Source organism: Lactuca saligna, chromosome 4 (genome assembly GCF_052625555.1).
Source record: "Lactuca saligna cultivar CGN05327 chromosome 4, ASM5262555v1, whole genome shotgun sequence".
NCBI lineage: Eukaryota > Viridiplantae > Streptophyta > Magnoliopsida > Asterales > Asteraceae > Lactuca > Lactuca saligna.
Window position 1 is genome coordinate 175,411,331 of NC_136420.1, and position 20,013 is coordinate 175,431,343.

General features: G+C 35.0%; 2 protein-coding genes and 1 non-coding gene across 5 annotated transcripts; 2 read left to right on the forward strand and 1 right to left on the reverse strand.

Moving 5' to 3' along the window:
• Positions 1-6,213: 6,213 nt before the first annotated feature.
• LOC145043118 (protein SPIRAL1-like 2) lies at positions 6,214-7,336 on the forward strand. Its single transcript, XM_078991678.1, has 3 exons — positions 6,214-6,353; positions 6,727-7,007; positions 7,096-7,336. Exons 2-3 carry the CDS (start codon positions 6,732-6,734, stop codon positions 7,180-7,182), a joined length of 363 nt encoding a protein of 120 aa, XP_078847804.1. The 5' UTR covers positions 6,214-6,353; positions 6,727-6,731; the 3' UTR covers positions 7,183-7,336.
• A 2,618-nt stretch (positions 7,337-9,954) lies between these two features.
• Positions 9,955-10,057, forward strand: LOC145044377 (U6 spliceosomal RNA). The gene has a single exon (XR_013681332.1). It is a non-coding gene; the product is annotated as a U6 spliceosomal RNA (small nuclear RNA).
• A 3,431-nt stretch (positions 10,058-13,488) lies between these two features.
• Positions 13,489-17,174, reverse strand: LOC145043119 (uncharacterized). 3 transcript variants are annotated; one of them, XM_078991679.1, is made up of 12 exons: positions 16,795-17,174; positions 16,274-16,423; positions 16,014-16,181; positions 15,767-15,919; positions 15,544-15,696; positions 15,295-15,459; positions 15,013-15,204; positions 14,754-14,934; positions 14,513-14,672; positions 14,325-14,427; positions 14,125-14,249; positions 13,489-13,871 (listed from the first exon to the last, which is right to left on the reverse strand). In XM_078991679.1, exons 1-11 carry the CDS (start codon positions 16,949-16,951, stop codon positions 14,185-14,187), a joined length of 1,647 nt encoding a protein of 548 aa, XP_078847805.1. In that variant the 5' UTR covers positions 16,952-17,174; the 3' UTR covers positions 13,489-13,871; positions 14,125-14,184. The 3 variants fall into 3 exon arrangements, with proteins under 3 accessions (XP_078847805.1, XP_078847806.1, XP_078847808.1); XM_078991680.1 differs by having other exon boundaries at positions 14,120-14,249; XM_078991682.1 differs by lacking the exon at positions 16,795-17,174 and adding an exon at positions 16,602-16,748.
• Between the last annotated feature and the right edge of the window lie 2,839 nt (positions 17,175-20,013).

Sequence of the window (20,013 nt, forward strand, 5' to 3'; positions counted from 1 at the left end):
TTACCCCTTGCCGAGGATCGACGATTTGTTCGACCAGTTACAGGGAGTGTCTTGGTTCTCCAAGATCGATTTGAGGTCTGGATATCATCAGGTGATAGTGCGAGATGAGCATATTCAGAATACGACATTCAGGACTCGTTATGGGCATTATGAGTTCGTGATGATGCATTTTGGGCTCACCAATGCACCAGCCGCATTCACGGATCTCATGAACAGAGTGTGCATGACGATGTTGGATCGTTCGGTGATCGTGTTCATTGACGACATATTGGTGTACTCAAAATCCAGGGGGCAGCATGAGGATCATTTGAGGGAGATCCTTGAAGTTCTGAGATCGGAGAGGCTTTATGCCAAATTCTCCAAGTGCGATTTCTGGTTACGAGGTTCAGTTCCTAGGACACCTCGTTAACCAGAATGAGATATTGGTCGATCCGGCCAAGATTGAGGTAATGATGAGTTAAAAGGTGCCGAGATCCCCTACCGAGATCAGGAGTTCCTATGGTTGGAAGGTTACTATAATTGTTGTGCCTCTCACCAGGTTGACCCGGAAAGGTGTTGCTTTTGCATGGGGTCCGGAGCAGCAAACCTCGTTTGAGACTCTTCGCCAGAGATTATGCGAACCTCCGGTGTTAGCCCTTCCGGAGGGGATGGAGGATTTTGTGGTGTATTGTGACGCATCGATATCGGGATTGGGTGCGGTGCTGATGCAGAGAGGGCATGTGATCGCATATGCATCGAGGTAGCTGAAGCCTCATGAGATGAGGTATCCCACCCATGATCTAGAGTTGGGGGCTGTAGTGTTCACCCTCAAGATCTGGCGTCACTATTTATATGGGGTCTGGTGTACTATATACACGGACCACAAGAGTTTGAAGTACTTGATGGATCAGCCCAACCTGAATATGCGCCAGAGAAGGTGGTTGGATGTGGTAAAGGATTACGACTGCAAGATCCTGTACCACCCGGGGAAGGCTAATGTTGTAGCCGATGCCCTGAGCCGTAGGGAGGAGAGTGCCCCGATACGAGACATTTACATGAGATGGATAGTAATGACGCCAGTGTTGGACACCAGTCGAGAGGCTTGGGTTGAGTTCGGGAGACCAGAGAACCGAAAGAGAGAGCGGGTAGTCGGGCAGGTGACCGAGTTTTTCACTGACAGTTAAGGGCTCTTGACCTTTCAGGGTCGGATTTGGGTTCCGTTTGAGGGTGGGGCACGCACCATTCTGATGGATGAAGCGTATAGATCGCGCTTCTCGATCCATCCCGGGGCCACTAAGATGTATTTGGACCTGAAAAGAAAATATTGGTGGCCCTGTATGAAGAGGGATGTTGCATGGTTTGTAGAGAGGGGCTTAACCTGTCGCAGAGTCAAGGCTGAGCATCAGCGTCCGCATGGCAAGTTGCAGCCATTAGAGATTCTCGAGTGGAAGTGGGAACAGATTTCCATGGATTTTATCACCAAATTGTCGAGGACTGCGAGAGGCGTCGATGCAATTTGGGTGATCATTGATCGGTTGACGAAGAGCACTCACTTCCTTGCTATCAGTGAGAGCTCTTCTGCTGAGAAGCTGGCGGAGTTGTAAGTAAGGGAGGTGGTATCATGACATGGAGTTCCGGTCTCGATTTTTTCAAATCGAGATGCATGTTTCACTTCCAGATTTTGGAAGAAATTCCACAAGGAGCTGGGTACGAGGCTGCATTTTAGTACCGCATACCACCCACAGATGGACGGTCAGAGTGAGCCAACGATTCAGACGCTCGAGGATATGCTTCGGGCATGTGTGTTGGACTTCGGGGGAAGTTGGGACACGTATCTGCCTTTGGCTGAGTTTTCATATAACAACAACCATCATTCGAGCATTGGTATGCCTCCCTTCGAGTTATTATATAGGAGGAGGTGTCGGACCCCTATTTGTTGGGGAGAGGTCGGGCAACGTGTGATGGGAAACACAGAGATAGTGCTTCAGACGACTAAGCAGATTCAGCAGGTCAGGCAGAGATTGCTGACGACTCAGAGTTGTCAGAAGAGCTACACGGATAGGCGTTGCTCGGAGCTCGATTTTCAAGTTGGTGACTTCATTCTCCTGAAGGTATCTCCTTGGAAAGGAGTGATCCGATTTAGGAAGAGGGGCAAGTTAGGGCCCCGATATATTGGTCCATTCAGGGTGATCGCAAGAGTAGGCAGGGTAGCATACCGGTTGGAGCTACCTGCGGAGTTAGGTCAGATTCATGACACCTTCCACGTATCGCAGTTGAGGAAGTGTGTGGTCGATGATTCGGCGGTGGTACCGTTAGAGGATATCCAGGTGGATGCGAGCCTGAACTACGTTGAGAGACCGGTTGCAATTATGGATTGGAAGATCAAGGTTCTGAGGAACAAGGAAGTGCCCCTAGTGCATGTCCAGTGGCAACATCGGAGAGGGTTCGAGCTGACTTGGGATCCTGAGCGAGAGATGCGTGAGCAGAATCCAGAGTCGTTTGCAGAATGAGACTTCAAGGATGAAGTCTGATTCTAGTAGGGGAGAATTGTAACATCCGGATTTCCAGGTATAGTATTTATTCTTTTATTTTGAGTCTGGGGAGGGACTCGGCGAGTTGATGCTTAGACTCACCGAGTAGGACCGTGGGTTTTCATCCAGATTGGTGACCGAACTCGGCGAGTCCACGCTGTTAAGTGAAACCCTAATTTCTCGGGTTTGGGATCTATTTAAAGGCTCTTATACCCTTCAGTTGCGGCTACCAAACCCTTGAGAGAAACCCTAAGAGACCTAGAACGTTTGTAAAGGAGGAGAGGCCATTTTTGATCCTTGTGTTGGTGTTCTTGCAAGAAGAAGGTGACCAAGGCAAGAAGGAGCTGAAGAGGGTGCTATTTTGTAGATTTCAGAGCCCATGGACTTCATAATTGAGGTATAGATTTGATCCTTTTTCAGTTTTGGTGTTAACCTTTGGAGTTAGGGTTTTCTAGACCCTTTAGAGGCTTGATTTGATGAGCATTTGGTCCCTTCACGTGATGAGGCTTTGGATCTGGATCCAAAGAGGTCCAGAGACCTTAAGCCTTTGATCTTTATGATTGATATTAGGAGACATGAGCTTAGGATGTCATATTTGAGGTTATTTCTCCAAATAGAGCCTTTGGGCCTTTGCATGAGCATCAAGATCTGAACTTTATATAATTATCATGCTTGGGAAGGTCAGATATATGGATTAGAGGAACAGATCTGACCTCAGGAGATCATTTGAGTTTAAGCATGGCATGAACTCGCCGAGTCCAAGAACAGACTCGGCGAGTAGGATAGTTTTTCCCCATAAATCACACAGTTCGTGACTCGCTGAGTTGGGGAAGTGACTCGGTGAGTCATTGGGGATTTAGAGGACTTAAGTTCATGACTGAACTTGCCGAGTCACAATTATGCACTCGGCGAGTCTGGTCAAAGGGTTGACCGTTGATTTTCGTTGACTTTTAGGGTTTGGCCAACAATTGGACTTGTGGACTGTTTGAAGGGTAAAATGATCTTTTAGCCTTCTTAGAGGACATGTGAGGATCATGTCTAGCCTGGAGAGCCGTTATTAGTTGAGATGATCGTTTATGTGTTTAGGCAGAGGATAAATCAGTGTTTACGCGAGCGATATATTACCGAGACACCAGAGTTATGTGATAGAGTATCTTGTATGCTATCTATGTGATGTGTTGCACTGCATTATTTCTATGTGATTTATGATGTGAGTATATCAGAGTTAGGACCGAAAGGTCCACAGAGCTAGGACCAGGGGGTCCACAGAGTTAGGGCCCAAAGGCCCACCAGTGTTATAGCCTTGAGTGGCTAATATGTGTTATATGTGGTATTTTGGGGAACTCACTAAGCTTCGTGCTTACAGTGTTTTGTGTTATGTGTTTCAGGTACTAATGATGATCGTGAGAAGGCGTCGACATGATCAGTACACACCAAGCGGAGCTTTATTTATATGTTATGATCTTGGGATTTTTGACTTATGTTGAATATATGAAACAATGTGTTTTATAATATTGTGATTTAAATTGTTTTTAAAATGTGAAAATTTGTTTGAAATTTTACGGTGTTATAAAACGCTTCCGCCGCCTCGGTTTGAGGGTGTAACAAATGCTTTTCAAAATTGATTGTATTCTCAAAAACTTGAGTGTATGCAACTAAAATATTAAAAAAGAATAACACTTTATAACAAAAAATAATAGTTAGTTGAGCTATAATAATATTACCAATATAATACATCATTTTACATGTTTCAAAATAGACAAAATAGCAAGAATGGTCCCTGTGGTATGTCAAAACTAACGACTTTGGTCCAAAATGAGTTTGGCTCGCAAGGATGGTCCAATAGTTTCGTTTTGTTGCAAGTTTAGTCCAATTTCCTATGAATTTCTTTATAGTGACGGATTTGCCCTTATTATTTAACTTTCTATTTGTTTATAATTTCTTTTTATTTTTCTAATTAAAATCTAAACAAAAGAAAAAAGAAAATGTAATCCCACTTTCTTTATTCCCTACAAGACTAGTCCAGTCACCACTGCTACCGGAAAACCACCACCACCAACACTCCAGAAAAACAAGTTTTTTTTTTCATATTTGAAAACAAAATAACCATTTTTTTCACATCTGCAATCTAAAACATGAACAATCCAATTTTCTACAAACTAAATTTTTTCCATATCACTTAAATTGGAACAAGAACACTCATGAACAAGAAATCAGAAAATTTCCATAAAACAAAAATGAAAACCAAATCGATTATCGATTTCTGAAAACAAAATCGATGGAGAAGAGGGTGGATGTTATTGGTATCTTGATCTGGAAAGTCATCAGTAGAACGTTGGAGTTACTGGAGCCGGAGTCGCCACCTCTTACTGGAATAGGTTTCCAACGTGGGTTACTGTCTGGGATCTTTACAACCTCTGTCTTCATATGTATGGAGGTGACAACAGCCATTTAACAAACCCTAAATCATCACCAAGAAAAGCTCAAGATCTCCACCGCCATACTCCTCCGATTCTTCAGATCTATCTTGGACTCACACTCGAAACACAAAAACCCTCTTTGTCAGCTTCAGATCTTCGCCTCTATGATCCTTCGATTTGAAAACCCTTCGATCTGAAAAACCCTCCCATTTGAAAGCCTTCATCACATTGAGCTCGCCATTGCTACCAGAGAAGAACTGATAAAAAAGAAGAACCGAGATTCGAAAGATTTAGAGTTTATGGCTAATGAGACCTAAACATCTAAGGGGTGGCGCCGACGGTGGTCTGATGAACCACAAATCTGTAAACAAAGAACCAGAGTTAGAGTTTCTCCTGTTGAAAACTGAAGCGGGGGAGGAAGATAGATGAGCGGGTGGTGAATCCATAGAGACGGTGGCTACTGTGGCAGAGGGTAGTGGTCCGGCGAGAAGATTCCAAGTGATCTAATTTTTCCCAGCAACTTGTGTTCTTGTAAAATGAAAATGCGTTAGAAAGAGAAAGAGAAAGAAAGGAAGGAGGGATGATCTGTTTATTTTATATTTCTCTTTTTTATTTATGATTTTTGCAATAAAAAGAATTAAGAAAATAAAACTAAAAAGGGCAAATCCGTCATTATAAAAAAGTTCATAGGAAATTGGACTAAACTTGCAACAAAACGAAACTATTAGACCATCCTTGTGAGCCAAACCGATTTTGGATCAAAGTTGCTAGTTTTGACATACCATAGGGACCATTCTTGCAATTTTGTTTTCAAAATATTAAAATTGTTTTTTTAAGGGTGTTTCTAATATGACATCTCATTGATCATTTTTTAAAAACTCGAACATATAATTAATTATTTATAATTAATTTTTCGGAAAACAATGCAATTTCAACCAATAAAAATATTTCAAATTTGAATTAAAGTGTCTATGGTAAAATAAAATTTCTTTTTAACCAATCCATTTTTTTAAACATCTTTACAACTTTTAGTAAGAATTGTAATAATAATAATAATAATAATAATAATAATAATAATAATAATAATAGTCTATGAGATTTAAGAGTTGAATGTGTAAGAGACACAAAGTCCAAGGAGCAAAATGTAACATGCCAAAAGCTTTTTTTATTTTTCAAGGCAGTATTCCCCAATCTCAAAGCACCATCGCGCTAAACGATTGTACAGTTTTCATCAAAAGTTGTAAAATCATTTGTTTTTGAAGAATTCATATCCAATAAACACGAATAAGGGAACGAATCAGGTTCCGGTCTAAATTGAAGCTGGGTAGATTTGAGCGGCGGAAGGTCGCAATATATAACACCGACAACAGTTGTTCTCCACTATTTTTCGCTTCGATCCAGATCTGATCCTCATCGAACACCGGTGAGTAGTTTCTATCTATACATTTCACTGTTCCTGTTCGATTTTTGCTTTTTGCGATGACGTTTTCTCAGAATTGTAGCGAAATCCGGTTGTCATACGACTGTTAGTACTCAATTCGATATCTAGTTTCAAATTCATGGCGGATCTGTACTTCCGTGTGTGTTAGAGCAAATGTTCGCCATTATTCATTGATTTATTCGTTTTTTAAGACGTGCGGTGCTGATTTAATTAGGGAATTCGTCGTTTGATGCTGAAAATGTATCGGCGACTGAATCCGTAAATCGTTCTTCTTTTTAAAGAATAAAGATCAAATTTGTTGTTTGATATCTCGGAATTGAGTGTTGTCCTGATGATTTTCTGTTCTTGTTGTCAGAGATCATGGGCCGTGGTGTCAGTAGTGGCGGAGGACAGAGTTCACTCGACTACCTGTTCGGAAGCGGAGAGCCAAAGCCCACCACAGCCAGGACAGAACCGGTGGATGCAGCTCCGGTGAACCATGTTCATGTTGCCGCCGCCAACAATGAACCACCTCCTAAGCCTACAGCCACCGTGCCTCAGCCAGATATCACAAAACAGATTCCGGCAGGGATTCAGGGTAGCCAGAAAAACAACTATTTCCGAGCTGAAGGACAGAACACCGGAAACTTTCTTACGGTATATATGATTCAATCACTCATTCGTCATATTCCATACTCTTTTTTCACAATTCTTGTTCATCTTTTTTATGTTTTTCAAATGTTAGGATCGACCTTCAACCAAGGTTCATGCAGCACCTGGTGGTGGATCTTCTTTGGGATACCTGTTTGGTGATGGTAGCAATGGCAAATGACATACCAATTACCACCATTGATGCTTAGAAGATAAGAGGTAAGAAGTGTGGTTTGATGTCAATGTAGACTTAGTTATGGTTAAACCAAATCTTGCTTTCCATTTCTTGGTACTTGTTGACTTCAGATTTGTAATATATTTCACAATCATTCCAATCTTCTTCTCTCTTGTTCTTCGGTTTCATTTGCATTTTCAAATTTATGTGTGTTTAGTTTATTTAGTTCTGTTTGATTGATTATTATTTTTTTGCCTATGAGGACACATGTTTGCCATGAGCGTCAAGGACAAAAATTGCGCATCCATGGAGATTACCATGGAGTCCTTGATTCGAGGAAGAATGTGGCAACATGCTAATCTGAGGCCATTTTTTTTTTCTTTTCAATTCGAAACATGTCAAAAGATTTGATAACAAAGGAGAGGATTGTGCTTAGAATATTTCTACTCAACATTTTTTTTATCGCGTAGATTAATGCAGCAATTCAAGAATTTATATAAAAAACTAGAAGTAGACAAGTAGTGTCGATTCGTATCATAAGTGGAAGTCCCACCTAAAATAGACAAGAATCACATATAGTAGTTGAGTAGATTTAAAATAGCAAAAGAGATTTAAGCTAAAATGAGGTTATTTTCACACCACCTTCCCATTCAGCTAAGAAATGTTCACATGATTTCATCCTGTTTGATAGTTACTGAGGGGTTATTGTAAAAGATTTGTCGGAATAATAAATTCTGATTGTGACTGAATGTGTTGACTAAATGCAAAATATTCATTTTACCCAGAAGCTCTATATAGTGATCGTCAATAACAATAACAATAACAATAACAATAACAATAACAATAATAATAATAATAATAATAATAATAAGTGTATACAAAAACTCCATCATATTAGACATTAAATATATTATTTTAAAGATTAAAACACAAAAAGCTTTCTAGCTTGCTAGTAAACACCATTTTTACCCGTATAAACGTCAATGTAAACACTTTTCCTCTCAGATGCCTAAACTTTTACATATCAGACACTTTCAATTGATCGATTACGTAAAAACTGTCTGACCTATTAATTTTTTTTAATAAATATGATAAATTTAATGTATTTATAAATAAATTCAATATTAATAAAAATAAAGAAGTTTCATTAATTCAAAATGAAATAATAATAATTACATAATAATCATTAAAGCAAAAATAAACAACAAACCCCACGATCCAATTGAAATGGGATATGAAAATTTCCTTACGTGCATTATGTTTTATATGAAAATTTTCTTTTATGAACTCAACTCGTGCGTCAAAACTAGAATTAATTCTTCAATTTCAAGGTCGTTGTCAATGGTTTGAGGTCAAATAAGTATCCAATGAAGTGTAATTTGAGTTGGATTTTTTACGGTTTTAAAGAATGAGACTAAAGATGGTGTACCTGTTTTTTTTTTTTTTTTTTTTTTTTTTTTTTTTTTTTTTTTTTTAAATATAATGTTGGGGATGAATTAAACCCACTTTTTTATTTTTAATATAATGTTGAGGGATGAATTAATTTGGAAAGCTTGTGCTTAGAGATTGGAGCCTGTATGTTTATCTAAAGGTATGTGCTCAAACTTGTAACGTGAACTTTAAGGTTGAAAGTCGTCTCTTCATATATGCATGTTCAATTGTTCATTAATATTACAAGGCTTATCTATGTGAGTGTGATTTTTTGACATTTCAAGAAACTAAAACGTAGCTTCGAATGCACTCATGAATCCGAAGGGACAAATGGTTTGTAATATTGGCAAATGAACTCTATGTATATACTATCCTTAGGTAGTCAAAATCAGTTGATGGTTTAATGCATAAAATGCAGATTCTCCGGTGTTTGCAATGTGTAATATTGTAATAGGAAAATTCAATTTTTTAAACATTTTTTTTTATACATGAGTTTACATCATTTAAGTTAGTCCATTATCACACTAAATAAGTTCATGAATATCACTGTGATTTTAGTGTCATGAAAACCTTGGGCTAAAACAGTTGGATTGCTTCTAATATGGCAACATGAGAAACAATTCCATCACGCTTCTTGAGCTCCATAATCCTTCTAAAATGTCTTATATCTAGTTTTAATATGTTTTTTTTATTGATAAACTGGTTTGAATGGTTTTAGCAATAGTTAATATGTTGGTTATAACTGATTTTGGAAAATCACGAAATTGTTATAAGATTGTTTTTAACTAATTGTATAAAACATAAATCAAAATGTCAAATAAACTTTAAAAAAATGCTCCAAAACTACTTTTAACAATTAATAAATATCCAAATAAGTAGTTTAAGTTTATTATCAATTAAAATTGTAAATTTACCCTCATATAATGGGCCGTAGGATGGCTTAGCTTGAGGCTTGAGCTGTCCAAAGCGTATGGTTTAGGGATAATGACTTGGGAGGGTAATAAGGTTTCCAGTTTGTCCGTATTAGGTCACTAAGGTTTTTTTTGTGCGTATTAGACAAATATGGTTGTTATTACCGTTTAGAAATAGTCCATTTACCGGTTTTAATGGGTAAAAAGGATTATTTCTAAACGGTAATAACAACCATACTGGTCTAATACGCACAAAAAAACCTTAGTGACCTAATACGGACAAACTGGAAACCTTATTACCCTCCTAAGTCATTGACCCTAATTTTAAAGACATTGAGAATATATGACCATCAACAGTAAACTACTTCGTTTAGAACTCGCGTCGTCCCATATAACCTGCTACTCCTCTATATGGCGAAGCTTTTCATCTATAGTCGTCCCTTTGGGGACATCCGATAAAATTGGAACGATACAGAGAAGATTAGCATGGCCCCTGCGCAAGGATGACACACACAAATCAAGAAATGGTCCAAATTTTTTTTTAACCCTAATTCCCTTTTCAAATGCTAATAGAGTTTAATTGCAATTCTTACGTTTCAGTAGTTCATCTACTGAAGTCATAATCTGACAACATGTGGATTCTATGGTCAGATTGATCTTCTTGTTGATGTCTTCAACCATTTGTGGCAAGTAAGAGTGATCTTTCTTTCTATAAAGTCTCCTTTAAGTTTTTTACTTTTCCTGTCATTAAGTTTCATGCTTTATAAACTTCTTTTTATGTGTTGTATATAGTCTGTATGTGTTTGTTTATGTGCTGATTTTGATTACTTTTGCAACTTCAATTTCTTAGTTCATGTTGTGGTTTTGCTTTTTATAAAATAATTGATAATAGGCATCATCTGCAACTCCCTGTTGGTTTTACATTTCCATTCGTTATCAAATGTAGACATTGTTGGGAGGTATCAAAGTGATATTTTGTTTTTGTCGATATGGATGTGTTCATGTAAACATTTAAATAACAAAAAAGAAGTTATTGATAAAATGTTGCATATTTATGTAATGAAGATCATCAATCATATGAGTTTCTGGACTTAGAAGTTCTGGAAGGGTTGTGAGATAAGTTTAAATGGAAGAAACTATTTTCAGTCAAACAAATCAATCACATTGATTAGTAAGCATGTTTTCTAAATAATTAGGGTTAATGACTTAGGAGGATAATAAGGTTTTCAGTTTGTCCGTATTAGGTCACTAAGGTTTTTTTGTGCGTATTAGACCAATATGGTTGCTATTACCGTTTAGAAATAGTCCTTTTTACCCATTAAAACCGGTAAAAGGACTATTTCTAAACAGTAATAACAACCATATTGGTCTAATACGCACAAAAAAAACCTTAGTAACCTAATACGAACAAGCTGGAAACCTTATTACCCTTCCAAATCATTATCCCTATGGTTTACTCTTTACCATTCCATTCCACACTAAGGAATTTCTTGGAGATCATGGTGGTTGATATATTCTCCTCACAATGGTCACATAATTTGATAATGGTTGAGTTGAACTAAGTGGAATAGTTGTTTCTTAATTTATGTCAACTGAAAGAACATGAATTGCAAGCACATATCTAATAACTTCAATTTGACGTTATAACTTATAACTAATAAAATAAAGAATTAAAGTGTAGAAATTTTGATCTTAGACCATTGATATACCATGGACGAATACTTTGTGGTCTAGCTGGCTACGGACAACGATCGTGCACACCAGGCCGGCTGTTCGTGGTTCATCGTTGTTTTGGTGTATCATGGTGGCGAGGACAAGATGCAACAACCAATAGGATTTTGTTTCATATTTGACCAGGCATGTTGTTTCATATATATATATATATATATATATATATATATATATATATATATATATATATATATATATATATATATATATATATATATACAAACAAATTTTATCTATAAAAATCACACTATACACCCATATTTCTTACACAATTAATTTGTTTTTAGTATTATCAATTATTTTGGAGAGAAATTTGATCAATATGTCCACATTCAAGAAACCAAGACGGAGATGCTAAGTCGGGTGAAACAAAAAATGATAGAAGCGCAAATGTCATTCCAAGAGACGCAAACCAATATGGAAACTTTAAAGATGAAAGCGGACGATCTCGACGGCGAAGATTTCAAGATTTTTTTCGTGATGAAAGAGTGCATTCGAGCCCGATATAAGAATAGGAGGTAGTTTTTTAGTTATGTTTGGTATTTTTAGGTGTTTTATTTTTATTGTTATTTTATTTTTTTATTTTAATTAATGTATTTTTTAATGTAATGTGGTATTTTAATTTAATGAAAAACTAATAATAAAAGTTATATGTTTTTAATGTATTTTTGAATTAAATTTAATTAAAAAACGATATGTACCCTATGGTTACTAGTAGGGAGTGTGGTGAAGATGTGATACACACCACTATAATGACTAGTAATGGATATAACGAATGGTCTTACATCTTAGGCCATCCGGTATGATTGCAATGGAGGAGTTCGTGGTCTAAGTGGCCACGAACTACGACCGTGCACACCATCCCGATGGCTCGTGGTTGGTCGTGGTCGTGGGCCTTCGTGCTCCGGACAATGAATTGAAATGGCTAATGTGATTGGCTGTTGAGTAATGGCCATATTTTAGGGTTAAAATATTTTTTTACCTTTCAAAAACCATTAAACCTCTTCTATAAATACCATACTTATTCTCTAATTTTACTCACACAATTCTTTTCACTTCTTCTTACAATTAAACATTTCTTTTGCTTAATAAATTCAAAACCAATGGCTTCTAAAAGAATGAATTGGTCAGAAAATGAATAAAAGAACTTAGCATTAGCATCAGAAGCTGTTTCAGAAGACTCATAAATGCCTCCTAATTTTTGGGTAAAAGTTAGAAACGTTTTCCATGATTTAATGGTTTGTCAAAGTCATAGTATTGATGAAATATATTCGAAGTTTCGTGACATTAGGGTTAAATGCCTTTAATTCAATCGGATTTATAACTTTTATATAAACAACGTAAACGAAAGCGACCCGTTTGTTGTGATCATGCACCAATATAAAGACACGAAACATACTGTTTAAACACGTCAAAGTTTGACAAAAATTGAGAGTCTCCAAAATTTAATCATTGAAAATAAGGTTTAAAAACTAGTTTAAGTTGTTTGTGGTTGTATTTTTATGTTTTTTTTATTAGTATCTTTTTTTATTTTATGTTGTGTTTTAAATTAACGTAATTTTTGTTTCATTGAATAAAAAACTAATTTAAAAAAAATATATGTTTTATTGTGTTTTTGAATTAAATTTAAATAAAAAAATATTTTTTTATTGTGTTTTAATGTATTTTTGAATTAAATTTAAATAAAAAAAAATGAGATTTAGTGGTGTGTTTAATGGTAGATATACAATAGTTAGTGGTATAGATTGTGGTGATGATGTGACACCCACCATTATAATGATTAATGGTAGATATAATGGATAGCTTTATCATCATTCTATACAGTTGAAAATGAAATCACAATGAATATTGGATGTCATTTTTCTGTCTTGGAACTTAGGCATTCTTTAATGCACTCTTAATTCACCGAATATTGCAACGATTCTCGAATCACTTTGAATTAACCTACAAATCAACCATATGTGTTATCTATTTTTCACATTTTGATTATAATATTTTGGTGTGAATGAATCTTCAAAGCTCGTACACTCATTTACAACACTTTGGACTCAAAAGTATTCCATCATTATGCATCATATATATCTATGTGACAATTCTAAAGGAAATCAACAATATAAACTTTAGAGATGCTTAACTTTAGAGATGCTTAACTTTGATACACTGATGTAATTAGTTTAGTAAAATAAGCACACATGCATTTTACAATTTAACATAAAAAAGCTCAAGACATTGAAAAATCTTTACACAAATCAAAATCAATATCCATAATGAAGTCGCAAAATGGCATAAGACTCGCACCATGTTTCATTGGAATCCAATTTTATAACCCTTAAGTTACATTAAGAATAAAGAAAAAAAATCGACTCACGTTCATAACATTTTTGGTAAAAGGTACGACAGCTAAATAAAAGAATTAAGGCTTAATACTAATAGGTGATGTTGTGACAAGAGAGTAAAAGACTAAACTGCCCTTCCTACTACATCATGTTGTTGATGTTATGATATGCTACCTTACTCCATTTGTAACAATGATGGAATGAAATTAGCAACTCCACTTTGGTGTTTGTTTATTTACTGATCATCAATCACAATCACTCTTTACCAATTAACTCCAGCAATCACCTACAAATGAGAAGCTTTTTGATCAAACTCATGTTTATAATTTAATCAAGTAGAAGAAATTAAGCAATTTTAACTCATTGCTTAATAAATGCATAATATGGTTACAAAAATAAAAAAATCAACACCATTCAACTCAAAAAATGATAAGCTTTGGAAACATTTTTATAGCTTTTGAGTTCAAGTTACATAAAAAATTAATATCATCTAAAAACTAGCAATAGTAATTGTTGTCAAAAGACCAAACTAACCTTACCTTATATAAACAAGACTTGATGAATTTGTGGATGAGAAGAAATGAAGAATCATTCATACTTCATACTTGTTGTGTTGGAGCCAACACACCATGTTCTTCACCAGTCAAAGCTTCAGATTCACCCTCTACACAAAAAATAAATAAATAAATAAAAATCAACCATCATTATATAATTATAAAATTATAAAATTGTAAAGTACCATGAGCATGGTTTGGATTTGGAATTGAATTGGCAGTGTCTTCAGCTGCTGTTGATGGATTCAATTTGTTAACTTCTAAAGACGATTTTACCCCTCCTGAAACCTGCATATCAGTTTGCACAAAACAAGATCATATCTCTTATCTCATACAAAATAAAGAACTTGATTATTAGAATTACAAAAATAACCTCATGAGGTGGAGAAGCATTAGAAGCTGCTGGTGTCTTCATATCAGAAGCAGCAGAAGTAGCACCTGGTGTATGATGTTGTTCAGGATCAGGACTCTTTGTGGTATCCATCATAACATGCTCAAATCCCTTTTTTCCACTCTCAACTGCAACTCTTTTCCTAATATTCAAAAAAAAAAAAAAAAAAATGAAATTTGATTATTAAGTTATCAGATATATGTTTCTTAAATAGATTTTCAACCTTCTTAAATCATCAGCAGCTGTTTTCTTGATATTATTTGAAAATAAAACTCCACGCAGAGGCTTCCCATCTATAACTGTCTCAATTGTGTAACAATTTGTAATGTTTTTTGTTACTTTTGCTTGAAATGTTCTCTTCCCATGTGGATTATGATACTCATTCACATACACATTCTGTCTATCTACAAATCAAAAAAAGTCAACAGGTCAACACCTAATCAGAAAAAGTCAAAATAACAAAATTAGAAAAAAACTCATACTTGGTGGAAATTGGACATGACTTGGCATTGCCATTGGTTTATCAGTCTCCAAGGTAAGCATTGGTGGAGTATCAGTATCACAAACTGGAGTCAAAGTCAACCCTTGTTGTTCTTGACTTTTCAATCTCAACTGTTTTCTCAAAGACAACTTCTCCAGTTTTCTTTCATCTCTTTCGTTTTCAGTTACAATCCCTAAAATCAAAATCAGTTATAGCATAAATATATAAAATCAATAACTGATTCATTGTGAAATTCACTTCAAGGATTTTGATTAAATTAAACCTGTGAATAAGTAGAACATGTCATCAAGTGCTTCAAGCTTCTTATTGCATCCACCTATGAACATAAGAACACCTCCATGTTGTGGATGTAAAGTGCTTCCAGCCATTGAAAATCTTGCAGAAGGTCCTTCTCCTATTGTCATAACTTTAGTCCATGTAAAAGTTTCTGCACAAATGTTACAAATATCAAGATATCATAAAAAAAAAATAATAAAAACTTTATACTTGTGTTACATTACAATTTACATACCAAGATCAAACATGTATAAGTCATTATACAGATCTTCAGCATCAGTAAAACCTCCAAACACAAACAAATTCTTGCCTAATGCAATGGTTGTATGCCCAGCTCTAGGTGGCAAAAGCTCACCATTGGTCACCAGTTTTGTCCAAGTAAGTGTATCTATGAACAAGAATGGAGAAATTAGGTCATGGCATTAAGAAATTGGTAGAAAAAAAGTCAAAATTGAAACCTGCATCAAGCATATGGACATCAGACATGTAGTAGTTTTGAGTATCTTCTCCACCAATCACAATGATTTTGTTTTTCCATGAGACACAAGTATGGCTATTACGTTTGGCTGGTGGAATTCCAGTGGTTGCCACTCGCTTCCATAGCATTGTCTCTGAAGACAAGGGATAGAATTGTCATTTTACAATTTACACTACAAGATTGAATTGAAATGGAAAGAGAAACACTAGTCACCTACACCTACTCACCTGTGTTCAATATGTATAAATCATCGAAATATTCTTCAACAGGAGTGTCGAAAGACTTCCCACATCCACCAAAAATGAAGAGTCTTTTGCCAATGAGTGCAGCACTGTGGCCTTCTCGTGCTTCTGGGCCTTCCCCTTTTACATATGGTGTCATCCATGTGTTTGTGGCTGATGATATTAATATTTAGTATCATATGATCAGATTATGTTTGAGATTTGATTCATGTAAATGTAGGAAAAAGAAAGTATAGACAACTCACAGGTGTCTAGAATGTGCAAATCCTTAAGAGGAATGTTCCCATCTGTGCCACCGAATACAAACAGCTTATCTCCTACAGTGGTGCAGCTGTGGCTATCTCTGGGAACAGGTAGTGTGCCTTGCATTTCAGGTTCACTCCAAGTCCTTGTAGCTTAACATAAGAAGAAGAAGAAGAAGAAGAAGAATCAAAACAAGCCCTTTGGCATTTACTAAAAGTAAATTCATTTTCACTTCGAGAAACAAAAGCTCTTTGTCGTTTCAAAGCAGCAGATTCGCTCAATTGATAACTTAAATTGCAATAACAAATCGTCAGTATCTTAAATTCGTACAAGAATATTGCGCGTATGAGGTTGTCTATATAATCTGAAATACGCCCGCTCTCCACCACGAACAGGGAACCAAAACCCTAAAGTAAGGACGTTTCATTTCTAACAGATATGCATAACAGAAAAACATTCATAACCTGTAAATTTCACTTAAATCGATAATATCAAGAAGAGAAGTTTCGAAAAGAAACCCTACTGGTGTCATAGACGTGAACTTTGTTAGTCTGAGCGTTGTCTTCGCCGTAACCACCGACGATGTAGAGCAGCTGACCACCACGAACCGCGTTGCACGTGTGGCCCCATCTCTTCCCTGGCCCTCCTCTTTGTGTCTCCAATTTCTCCCACCTCATCATCTTCTTTGTAATCAATCGAAGCAAAAATGTGCTAAAGTTTGAGTGAATTAGGGCTAACTGCAAGGGTATTCAATATTGAATTGGGATTATTGATTTTGAAGATGCTGTGATTTGGGTTTAAGGCTGTGGTATTTGTTGGGATATGTGAGATCGTTTTCATGCAGGGGAGTTACATACAAGTGTCTTCTTCCTTTTGATTTGAAAATAAATCGAAGTAAATTTTTTGTGCGTGTTATTAAGTTATAAACAGAAAGAGAATTATGTTGTCCATTTGAAGTAGTATTTTTAGTACCTAGATAACCTAGGAGTACACCCTTGAAGGCAATCACCTAATCCACAATTTTATACAATGTTAATGTTAATAATGTAATATGTTAGAATTGTTAGATCTTCGCCAAATAAACCTAACAGGAATATATTACGTAACTTCATAGAAGATATTACAAGAGTAATATCGTCTATGAAATTAAGTAATATATTACCCATGAAACAATCTCTTTCAAGATAATATTACAAGAGATAACAACAAAGTGTGTTTAATTATACATCATCTATACATTAACATCTCCTTGTAGCTTTTTAAGGCCAGTGGTTAGATGTTGAAAATGGATTGTAACATTTCGTGAAGATATAGACATACCAAGCTGGAGGGAACATGAACAACTCAAATTTAAGCCAAAACAACCTACTTATAGACAGAGCAAATGTTTATCTCAATGTGGTGTGTATTACATCGGATTGGTATACATGTACACAACATTGGCATTGTCGTTATACATAAGTATGGCTCTATGGGTGAGGAATGAAGCTCTCGAAGGAAGTTTGTGAAGCAAACAAATTTTCGAAGTTGTATTGGTGACCCCAAGGTATTCAACCTCTAGAATAAACACCATATCGTTTGGAATACCAAGGTAAGAGATTACTAAACATAGAAAAACACAATTACTCAGATATGGAATGTGGGTACATGGGTATGCTCTCCAATTGACATCCAAATATGCAACAAGCCCAGAGTAAAGGATCCGTGTATATGTAAGTCATGAGCAAGAGTACTACGACAATACTAAATGTGCTTCAAAGTGCCAAGTAGGCATCATGAGGATCATGCACAAAAAGGAAATTTATATGGATCTATAATTGATACATTGTACAAGGTTGAATTATTACAATGTAATTCATCATAAAATCTAAAAATTTATTAGTAACAAAGTCTCCTATTTTATTTACTTTCTCACTTCGCTTGGAAAAATTAAGACAAGGTTTGAGAGTCAATAATAATAATAATAATAATAATAATAATAATAAAACAACTAGTTGGATAATCACATTGATTGTGATGAGCCTTCGCTTTCTATGTGTAATCCATACCATTCATCTTGTATTTCAACAATCCATATGTCCCTGATTTTTCTCCATAGCAAATTTAAAATTTTGATAACCCTAATCATGCATTTGTTTCAACAAAAAATAGAAAATGTTACTTGGGACATATCCATGTATACGTGTTGATTGCGGTTATGTGCTTGATTTTCAATTGCAAGTTCTATGGTTTTAATACGATTCTTTATTTCTCTTTTCCAATATTAAACTATTTGTGGAACGATTTTGAATAAGTTATTTTATTTTGAATGATTTCATCGCTTCAAAGACTTCATTTATGGAACACCCCCTTTTATTAAATTGCGTTAAAATCATTTTTCAATTTTCAATCATCATTTTGCAGAAAATAAAATCTCATCGTATTTTTAAATCCAAACTTTAATAACTTCAAAGTTTGATAATATGAGTTTGAATCAATACAACATCATCATACAAGTTTAAAATAAACAGCAATACCATTGTTAACCTTCTAAATTTGAAGCCCTCCTCTATAATTTTCAATCATTGATATCACACGAATACATGCCAAAATACATAATTTAGGCATTTAAATTCCTAATGAGTAATATCAGGATTCATCATCTTTTATATCAAAATGATTGGCATAATCCATGACTAATGATAAAACTCGAAAATTATTCTCAAAAGCATTTTAATAAAAATGAGACATAAGTATTTTTCAAAGGAAAACTGATAAATTCTTTGTAAATCATAAGTATTTAATACTTAAATCTTGAGTATGTACTTCATTAAAACATCAATTCACCTTTAAAAATCTTTAGTCATACGACATCACTTAATCATTTAAAGGTCTCTAAAGATCATTATATAAATCATAATAGAAATAGACACAACGCAATATGATTCTATCTCACCCCAAGTCATCTTATGTCAAACATCACAAGTCATAAAGTGAGAAGTGTCTCATATAGTTATTATAGGAGAATGTACAAGAAAATAAGGAACATATCCCAAACATTGCCCATAAAGAAGTATAACATCCATAACTCAGGGTTAGGTATTTTCACATTAAAAAAAAGAACAAACTTTTCAATTAATTTTTAAAAATAATTATTTTGAATAATCAAATGCCTTAAATATGGAATTATAGTAATGCACGGGTATAATTATACTTACATTTAATGAAAAGGTTTATTTGGTACATATAAAGTAATTAAGTAATTGAAGATGTTAAATGTCATAAAAGGAAACTAATATGTAAAAGAATTTTATTAAAATAGACAAAATGAAAAGTTGAGGGGGGCAAACTGTAAATTCTAGAAGTATCGCATAAAAAGGAAAGTGAAAAGGGGTAAATTATGTACAAGAGAAGAAAGATGAGTTACAGTAAACGAAAATTTGGAATTTATATGAAATCTTAAAGATCCATACCAACCTTGTCGGATCATACATGTATAACTTTTAATGTATTTAAGGGTTGTAAGGGTTGGTGAGCAGTTATATTTTTTTCATATGAAGTGTGTTACAATCTGGAAATTTTGGGTCGAGCAAAGTTTAAAGAGTTTTGTGTATAAGTGTACCCACAACATATATATGTTGTAATATATATATATATATATATATATATATATATATATATATATATATATATATATATATATATATATAATCATATCTGTAACAAAAATTTGAAAGTCAATAAGATAGACCAAAATTTTCAA

Excerpts from the sequence above, each read along its gene's own strand:
- LOC145043118 (XM_078991678.1), top strand. The coding sequence starts at position 6,732 with ATGGGCCGTGGTGTCAGTAGTGGCGGAGGACAGAGTTCACTCGACTAC. Across the intron at positions 7,008-7,095 it reads ACACCGGAAACTTTCTTACG|GATCGACCTTCAACCAAGGT; the intron begins GTATATATGATT and ends TTCAAATGTTAG.
- LOC145043119 (XM_078991679.1), bottom strand. The coding sequence starts at position 16,951 with ATGATGAGGTGGGAGAAATTGGAGACACAAAGAGGAGGGCCAGGGAAG. Across the intron at positions 15,205-15,294 it reads CATGTTCTACTTATTCACAG|GGATTGTAACTGAAAACGAA; the intron begins GTTTAATTTAAT and ends TTTTGATTTTAG. Across the intron at positions 14,935-15,012 it reads TCATGTCCAATTTCCACCAA|ATAGACAGAATGTGTATGTG; the intron begins GTATGAGTTTTT and ends TTTGATTTGTAG.